Source organism: Vanessa atalanta, chromosome 13 (assembly GCF_905147765.1).
Source record: "Vanessa atalanta chromosome 13, ilVanAtal1.2, whole genome shotgun sequence".
NCBI lineage: Eukaryota > Metazoa > Arthropoda > Insecta > Lepidoptera > Nymphalidae > Vanessa > Vanessa atalanta.
The window spans coordinates 5,213,736-5,223,258 of NC_061883.1; the positions used below are offsets into that span (position 1 = coordinate 5,213,736).

General features: G+C 30.4%; 1 protein-coding gene across 1 annotated transcript; it reads right to left on the minus strand.

Moving 5' to 3' along the window:
• Positions 1-270: 270 nt before the first annotated feature.
• On the minus strand, positions 271-8,949 carry LOC125068321. The gene is made up of 3 exons (XM_047677426.1): positions 8,764-8,949; positions 1,683-1,825; positions 271-1,058 (listed from the first exon to the last, which is right to left on the minus strand). Exons 1-3 carry the CDS (start codon positions 8,833-8,835, stop codon positions 944-946), a joined length of 330 nt encoding a protein of 109 aa, XP_047533382.1. The 5' UTR covers positions 8,836-8,949; the 3' UTR covers positions 271-943.
• Positions 8,950-9,523: the final 574 nt, after the last annotated feature.

The following is a 9,523-nucleotide window of genomic DNA, read 5'->3' on the forward strand; positions in this document are numbered from 1 at the left end:
TTAACTAACATGACTTTGTATTTTTAAATGTTTAAAAGGAGTAACAACCTATTGAGTTTCTTACAGGTTCTTCTCCGTAGAATCTGCATTCCGAACCGGTGGTAGTTTCACTTTATATAGTTTGTTAAATGACGATTCAAAAGTGCTTGTAAAAGCCTAGTTGAATAAAATATATTTTGATTTTGATTTAGGAAGACGTCGTTATAAAATATTTTCTCTCAATACTTAATATATTAGGAACATGGCTAGGGTTTAAAAAAAGACAATTAAAACTTTTAAAAAGTATTTCTTTATTATAATAAATCAAATACTAACACCAACGATCATTAATTCGACGGTTGGTTTACTAATTTTTAATACGCGTTTATTATGTCACAGAAGTAACGATACTAGCTACTTACTTTTTACCTAAGTAAAATACTTTACAGACAATAAAAATACATAATCAAAATAGGAACTTTAATATGACGTGCTTATTCATCTCGTTTAAATATGAACATGAAGTATTCAATAAAACATTAACAAACGATAATACGTAATCTAATAAGTACTTTTAATCGTAACGTGTTCATCACGATATAAAACGTTATCTTAACATAATATACAGTGCCAATAATATTATAAACATAAGTGCAAGGCGAATTACAAGAAATAATGATTAAATTTGGACAAGTTTTTACATCAATTACGGTATACAAGATGAAATATTTTGGAAACTTAAATCACAGTGTCATTAAATAGTTTCTTATAATTTTTGTCACTTAAATTAATCTGTGATCAGTGGAATCTTTCCTTCGGTTGTGGTACATTTTTTGTAAATACATTATTTTAACCATTGAAAATGATTCAACCAGGTTTCGTCTTTCTTCTGTTTGTTATAAATTTCGGGTTCGAACAAGCGACGTCATCTGGCGTAGGACGATATCCCAAAGCACAGCGCTCGCTAGCTTTCGGGAGTTTCGATTAAGTCAGCGCGAAGCTTGCATCGCAGAATTAATGCGCTCGCGCCTGTGTCATCTTCACTTACTTTACATTCTGCTTTGGATCCACAGTGGCAACTTAAAAAAAACGTATTATAACAATGTTAAATTTGTGTTATTCGTATTTGAAAAGTATATATATCTTCAATACAAATATATAAGCAGCTCGCAGTAGACCTAACTCTAATTTAATGTGTACTTCTCACGTACGAAAAGAAGTAATACTTTTATATTATTTACGAGATATTTACTTAATATCATACTTAGCAAAAATAGCATTAAATAATTTTATTATAGGTTGATAAGTAATAGACCGCACAAAAAAATATCCCAACAAACAATGTTGTGAACAACGTCAAGAGGTTTTATCGACAGAAGTGATAAATATATTAATTTATTACCAATTACATAGCTAGAGCAATATTTACATTTAATTTTATCGTGATTATACGAAAACAAAGACAGTGACTTTGTTCATATAATATAAACAAGAGTAGTTTGTTATACTTTTTTGTTATTGTTAATTTTTTTTAAAAACATGATTACCCTTAACTTGTGTAGGTATACTTAGTTCAACGATGCAAGCGAATCTTTTTCAGTGAATAATTTATTTATTCATGTAGCGTATTTTTTACTTATATTAGAACTAATTCTTAATGTTAAGGCATATTATAATAAAACAATTTATGTTCACCAACTTACTATGTGTTCGTGATGTTTAATTCGATCATCTTTGAAACGGGCTTGTATACTGACCAGCCGCAGGGAGTTCGCGGGGCACAGATTTGTGTGGGGTTTTCTGTAGAAGAACGTCTGGTTTTTTCTTCTTCAGAATTGAGGGCTCGCTGTAACGAAAATAAAATACCTTATTACCAATTTATATTATTTCTTAAGCAATTGTACAATTTAACTTGAGAATAGTAGAGGCTACGTTATATTAGATACCAATTAATAACTATTGATAAACTAGGACATTCGTATTAACTACGGTACTGGTCCGTTTACTGGTCTATACTTATTAAATTATCACACTTTCAATGTCTATTATTTTATTTGCTAACCGGCCTCTGTACTACCAAAACCAAAATATACTTTTCACAATTACTTTTGAATCGTCATTTAACTGAGTTGTATTAAATGTATAGATACCACCGGTAAAGAATGAATTCTACCGAAAAATATTCAGTAGTTACCACTTTCCAACACTTGAAATACAAAAGTCATGTCAATCAAATATAATTAATTGTATATCATATATCAGGCTTGAAGTCAACAAGTATTAGCTTGACGCTTTTTATATTCTATATAATCTTGTGTTGAGTAATATGCTTGATTTATAAATGTTTTAACAAACGATTTGAATTTATGAATTGGCAAAGTTAAAAATATCTGCAGAATATTTAAATTGAAACGAATACCTTGCCACAGGAAGGATTTATTGAGTTTGCGGGGTTAGAAGCTGGTCATTATGAGCTTATCCTTACTCCTTGCGTTTATAAAGTAATGATCGCTGATTTTATTAAAATGATGTTATTGTGATATTAACATTGTTATAAATATATTGTAATGCAACTTCAAGTAATCCTACTTTGTTAAGAACATCCCTTGAGAATATTAAGCTCCAATATTATAAAAAGATCGGACATATCTCGTCTATGAAAAGTAACAGCCTATAAATATCCCACTGGACTTTGGCTTCTTTTCCTTTTACAGCCTATACAGCCAATTCCACCATGACGCTTCGGGTAGGAAAAAAAAAATTCGGCAAATATTCACGTATTCTTGAGACTAAGCTTACATAGATACTTAAATAAATATAAAATATGTGTATTAAAATCATGCTTAATAGCAATTTTATAAAGAGGTGATTTTTGTTTGTTTAGTTCTATTCGATCCACTTAGGAACTACTTATCCCATTAATATTTATGTTACTTTAGTTTTTTCAGGACGGACGGACGGACGGGTATATTTTTTGTAATATAATCGAAGATAAAAATGTCGGTGAAGGCGCTTTCCTGGCTCAACCAAAACCTAACAATAGTAGTCCAAAACTATAACAGATGATTTAAGAGATTTGTAGGTCTCCAAAATGTCCAAAACAAAGTCAGTAACAGTTATCTTTCATAAATATGCGACAATTTTAATTTACGATGTTAGAAATATTAGCATTCCTTACACTGCGCCACCAATCTTAGGAGCTAAGATGTTAGGTCCCTTGTGCCTGTACACACTGGCTCACGCGCCCTACAAATCAGAACAACCACAGGGTATTTGACTGTAGAATATCTGATGAGTGGGTGGTACCTACCGAGACGGGCTTGCATTAACCTCTATCACCAAATAAGTAAGTATTTATATCACGGTATAACATCCTTTTACATGTGCGATGTCAGGATGGATAGCTTGTTATTTTATGAAGTTAATATTTATTTTATAAAGATTCGATAGATTTGGGACTTGGAATGAGCGCACAGGAATGAAAAGTCTATGTATATTTTTTTAAGCTAAAAATACGTTAAACATATTTCTTTTGAATTTACTATTTAGTCCGTATCTGTCCACAAAACACTAGCTATCAATCGGTTACTACAATCGTAATGAGCATTATACACTTAAATATTGTGTCGTAGGATAATTTGTTAATTCGTATTTTATCCAAAAACCCTGGGTTCATTGCGACAGTATAGATAACTATTTTAACAGAGATGAAAACATTTCTCAAGCCCAATTCACCCAAAGAAGATTCCGTTAAATCTAATTACAGTCTATAATACGGTCGTGTCGGTCTTACCCTAGAGTTTTTTTTAAAGAAAGCCGAATGTCACCGAGTTTCAGAATTGTTGATAACTAAACTAATTTTTAGTTTTCTTTTTTGCCAGTACCATTGTCTAATTATCAGTGTTTTCGCGAAAATTCTATTTTTTTCTCAAATGACCCTACAACATTACATAAGCTATATTAATATTTTTAGAAAAAAAAAATAACACACAAAAAAAATTATGAATTATATACATCAGATATATCATACGGCATACGAGCCAAATTCGAATTCAAGATTATAACAACACCGGAATTAGACTGATATTTTTCGGGATAACCTTCTTTTGGAACGATTTACCTTATCGCACATTACACTTGGCTATTGACAGCTAAGCTTATATAATTTTAAAACTTCGACTGTCAATAGTCACGACAGTTTTGCTTTAAGTATTTATTTATTAGGTAATAATAGTGGACGTCTGATCATCATATTTAAAATACGTTCACATTAAGATTGCTATACACACAATTAATAACGTATTACGCACTATTTAGTAAATTTATCTTATTTTATAAAAACAAACAACTAATTCCATGAATCGGTAATTTTAACATAAGGCGTTGACGTCATTTATAATTATCAACATATTCATGTAGATACTTTCCCTATATTATTTTGTTAGTTCTGTAGATAACAAACAGTCAATGTTACTTGTAGTAACTTATCCTTCATGAAAATTTTAAACTCAATCGATAATTCCATTGCTCACTCAAAAATAAGATATTAAATTGATTAGAAAAATAGGACAAATTTTGCTCTGCTTGACGATACCTTGTCATTATTAAAATTTAAAAAATGTCAAAATAAAGAAGGTTATTAATTTTGTCATCGTTGTCGTTGGCAGTATGAACGTAAAATATTGATGTTTTTCTATCGCACGTGACATTGGCGAAATAATCTGTGCCTTTTTGGCACAAATAAAAGCCAAAGAAAGAATGTTTTTCTATTTAATAAAATGATTTGTAACATATTATGTATAAATTTTAGCTTTCTACACTATTTCTCTATATAAACTTTAACTATGACAAAAGTCACATTCATCCGTGCGCATAATATGCTAAAAAGAGGTACTAAGTTTTATCTTCACGAATTACACACCAAATTATTTTATAAGCTTATAAAATGATACAAATCATTCTGTAAGTTATGCGGAGAAAGGAGATTTCGCAAGTCAGTTTGATTGAGACAGCAGTCTCGGATGCGACGGAACTTATTTGAAAAGTAACGTGCTATTGCACCGTGACTTTCGCATATTAAAAGTTTGTATATAAGACATAATTGCGTCAAAAACCAAGAGAAAAAGTATCTCATTGGATTGGGATATCTAAGATATCTATCAACTTCTTGCAGAGCATTTACGCACCAAGAAGATAATGGTCATCTTCCTAGAATTTCATAATAATATTTGTACAGACGCACCATATCCCTTGTCTTCTTAAAATAGAACCTGGGAACGCCCGGAATATAAACGTTACACTTTATATACGATATTTAAAAGCGCGTAAATTTAAACGTTTCTGCTTTTATACATACAACCTATGCTTTTGCTGATCTTTTAAGTTTGAGATTCGATTGTGTATATTGAATGTGTTTTATTGAATGTTTTTTTTTTAAATTAAATGAAACACTTAATAAAATTTTATTCAATTACTAGAGCTAGGAGCCTTTTAAGAAAAATCATATGTACACCAACTGATTTTTTTAAGAGAAAACGAACATTTGTTTAGTAGAAATTGTCGTATGAAAGCGTCATTACATGCAGACATTGTGTGTTTTAGTTTTTTTAATTAAAGCATGTCTACGAATAAAACCCGACGAAGGGCATGGCATACAATTATTTACAGTTATTTTTATTATTTGTTAGTAGTTTGTTTCAGTTTATTTCAAAAATAGTGTAGTAGTGTAGTGTAGTACACAGTTTAGATATAGGTGTTTAAAGTAAATGGCATGATATGTAATTATTAGAGAAAATCCTCATAAGTAAAAGTAAAAATAGAAAGTAGAAAAGCTTGTCCTGTGAGGGTATCCTTTAAAAAGTGTGTGTTGAATGATGTCATTATACGACGTCGTACGATGCGCCCTTGAGCGTATCCGGCGACCGGCGCACCTCACGCCACGTTTTATTCATTGCTAGGCAACATGCACACTATCGAGTAACTTTATTTATGGGAGAAGTGGCTTTTTAATACACCTGTTTAATCTTTATTATATTTAACTAGCATAATTTTAGTCGTTTTTTTATCAAATATTCTTTCATAAATTCAATTTAATGTACTAAATTGGAAGGAATACACAACGACAGTTCTTAAGCTGTCACGCCTGCTCCGAAACCGGGATTTGAGGGAGTAATCTTATCTCAACAAGTTAAAACCGCTGATCATAAATTAGCTTTATCACCATTGACGCCTATATATGTATAAAAAAAATCGTATTAGAATAAAATTCGTAATCTACGCTTTTAGAAACTAACTCTTACAAATCATTATCTTATCATTTAAGTAAAATTATTATTTATATAAAATATATTATTTTTTATATGATTAAATTCGTAAATTCAAAGCTTTTTCCTTTTTTTTTTTTTAAACACGTTTTTTTATGGAAGCTTCAATATTAATAGAAATAATGTGTGGTGAACGGTGAATAATGCTGTTAATGTAACCGTAGCTGTGTGCGCAGGTATGTGCCGAATCACAGAATGAATGGCGATATCAAATACACACCATCACGTGGAAGCGCGGTCGTATAACTTGTAAACAGGAAATTATACTACTGCGTAAGAAGTAGAGAAGGTCGTTGACCAAGCTGTTTTATTATTTGCGCTTAAAATTTTTATGCAACATTGGATAACACTCAAACAACACCTACGTTCTTTTTGTACTTCACGCAGTATATTCGTTGCACAGATAAGAAAAATACATGATCATTCACAAGTTTAAGTCTTTCATAGAATTCAGTTTTCCGTTCAGAAAACAGTTACGTCGTATAAAATAACGCTATATAGATATAATTAGTTGAATACAAGGTATGTATAATTTACATGTACGTCGTAAGTACATTTATTCTATTTTATGCAGTGTGATGAAAGTAAGAGTCACTTAAGTTATTAGATTAAATTAGACATACTAAAATATTGGCAAACGCGAAATTGTTTTGTTTAAAAAAAAAGTACGGAATTTGTTTGTTAAAACAATATTTTTAAAATCTGAACTAAGTCAATAAGACAAAAACATTTAAAATATCTTTGTGAAAAACAGTAGCAGGAAAATATAACAAAAGTGTTTCCTGCATAGAAATAGCGGTTAGTATGTCAGATTTTAGATGAGACATTTTCCAGTAATTAAAAAAAATATTCAATATAAAATAAAACAAGTTCCTAATTATATATATATAATAAAATGTGATTATTAGAGAGACATAAATGTAAAAAAAAACAATTAAGAATTTTCAGAAACCGTATTTTAAATCATAATCAAAGATATAAAGAAAATTAATCGTACTATCGATGTTTCCGGGTCGTCAAGCGTTCGGAGTGTAATTATAATTATATGCATTTGATCTGTACTATGTAGGTGAGATGAAACTGAGGTACGTGATGTTAGTCACGACGCTCAGCGGCATCCCGTCATCAATCAATTTCTCCGAGATGATACCACATTTTAAGATTTCCGTGCCAAAAATAATAAAAGCAACATCACTGTACCGACTTGAAATACATAACTCAATATAATACTTGGAAATCGATTAATATCATTAAACACTTTTAATGATGATTTATTAATTAAAGATATACTTATAATTTTAAGCAAATTTTACATAAAATTTAAATAAAAAAGTAATTTTAAAAGTTTAATATATTTTTAAATTGAACGAAGGAAAATATTTACAAATACATAAACGACTTGTTCCCCGTAATATTGAATAATGGTGAATTTTCAACATGATCTCATAAAAATGAGAATTGCGTCACGTCCTAAATCATAAATACGAAGGGCCAAAATATTTATTTAGCGTTATCTCTTATAACGTCTGAAGTCTTTGAACTTATTCCCCATGTATGTAGTAATCGTTTTGTGATGTTTGCGTGAAAATGAATATATATATTTGTATATTTTTAAATTTAATGTTTAATCCAAAATTCCGTTAAAGATTCAAAATGTATAAGCATTACTTCGTACACGATGCATTAATCAATACCGCTTGCAATAGAAACTGTTATAATAATAGCACTATTTTATATTAAAAATAAATTACAGCATTGGTGTAGGTCAGGGATGTCGAGGTATCGAACTACGAGTATGACGTCATTACAATAGGTGCATGAAGTGACAATTAAATTATAGAAAACCTGATGACTTTCTTAAAACACGTCATGTATAACTGACACGTTTTCAACATGTTTTCAAATACTATGAGTAAAGTTATTTTGAAACAATAATAATGTATAAATAAAATCGCTATGAACTTAAATATTTTGAATAATGTCAATTTAAAAAGAAAAGTTAAAGTTTCAATTGCTATACATACAGCAATTGAAACTTTAATTAAATTTCAACATTTAAAATGCGTTTGGATTATAATCGGTTAAGGAACTGCTTTGTTTCCACACCCTATTTAACACAATGTATATGAAAAACTTTCTGTTAACAAAATCAACTATCACTACAATAAACAATTAATTCATAACAACCCGTTATTTTAAAATGACATTAAACAGAAATTCATCTAAAGCTTAACACGTGTTTACGACACGTAAATTGCGTCGTAATTTAATGATATTTAATCATAAATATGGACTTTATACTTTATTAGTGTGAGAAAAAGTACAAATTACTTAATAAATTCAATGTTTATATTGAAAAAAATAAAAACCTTTGTCTAGTGAACTTGTAAAATTTATATATACGTATATATATATATATTTATAAATTAAACTCAATAGTAAATTAATATATACAACTTACCCTGTTCTTGGGAACCATGGCGACTGTGAACATGCACATAGCTACTAAAACGATTAGTACTCGATTCATCATCACTCTTTAACTTATGCGGGTAGTTAAAATCACGATTTTTAAAGTTCCAACAAGACGCGTACGGTGTGCGCGGTGGCGGAGCGTGATGGAGTGTCGGCGGCGGGCGGGCGACCAGCGGTTATAAGTAGGCTGGAGTGGCCCCACCGCTGCAGCGTGCCGTACCATATTTTTCTAATGGAGAGGTTACACTCTTATGCCAGGCGCTTGTTGGAGCCCTTGCACGAATGCGATTCCACAGGCATAATTCAAAAATAGTCAAATTCAATGCGAAATATAGTTGTCAAAACAAATTAATTCAACCCTACTCAGGCCTAAATATCTCCGTGAAAATGTGCTTAAGTTTAATTTTTTCATAATAAATCACAGCGTAAAACCACTACGACTTGGTTAGTTGACAGAAGTTATCGCTTGTTATTATTGCGATTTAAATGACATGAATGGACAAGCCTATTTGAGTTTACTCGCGATAACCGATGATACGCACGCGGTCGATCAATATACAGAGTGAGTTGTTTGTTATTCTATACGAGTACTACGAGATCGATGATCTTAAATTAATCACATCATTCAATATTATTTTCATAATAAAATAAATAGTAATACGAATTTCGAAAAATGTCAAACCATTTAATGGAATGTTTATTGGAACACGTGTTAAATTATTTATTTATTGATTCTAGAAATATAG

Bases quoted from the DNA above. Each gene is read 5' to 3' on its own strand.
- LOC125068321 (XM_047677426.1), bottom strand. From the start codon at position 8,835: ATGATGAATCGAGTACTAATCGTTTTAGTAGCTATGTGCATGTTCACA. The intron at 1,826-8,763 runs GTAAGTTGTATA...TTTTCGTTACAG, and splicing joins CCATGGTTCCCAAGAACAGG to CGAGCCCTCAATTCTGAAGA. The intron at 1,059-1,682 runs GTAAGTTGGTGA...GTTTTTTTTAAG, and splicing joins TTAAACATCACGAACACATA to TTGCCACTGTGGATCCAAAG.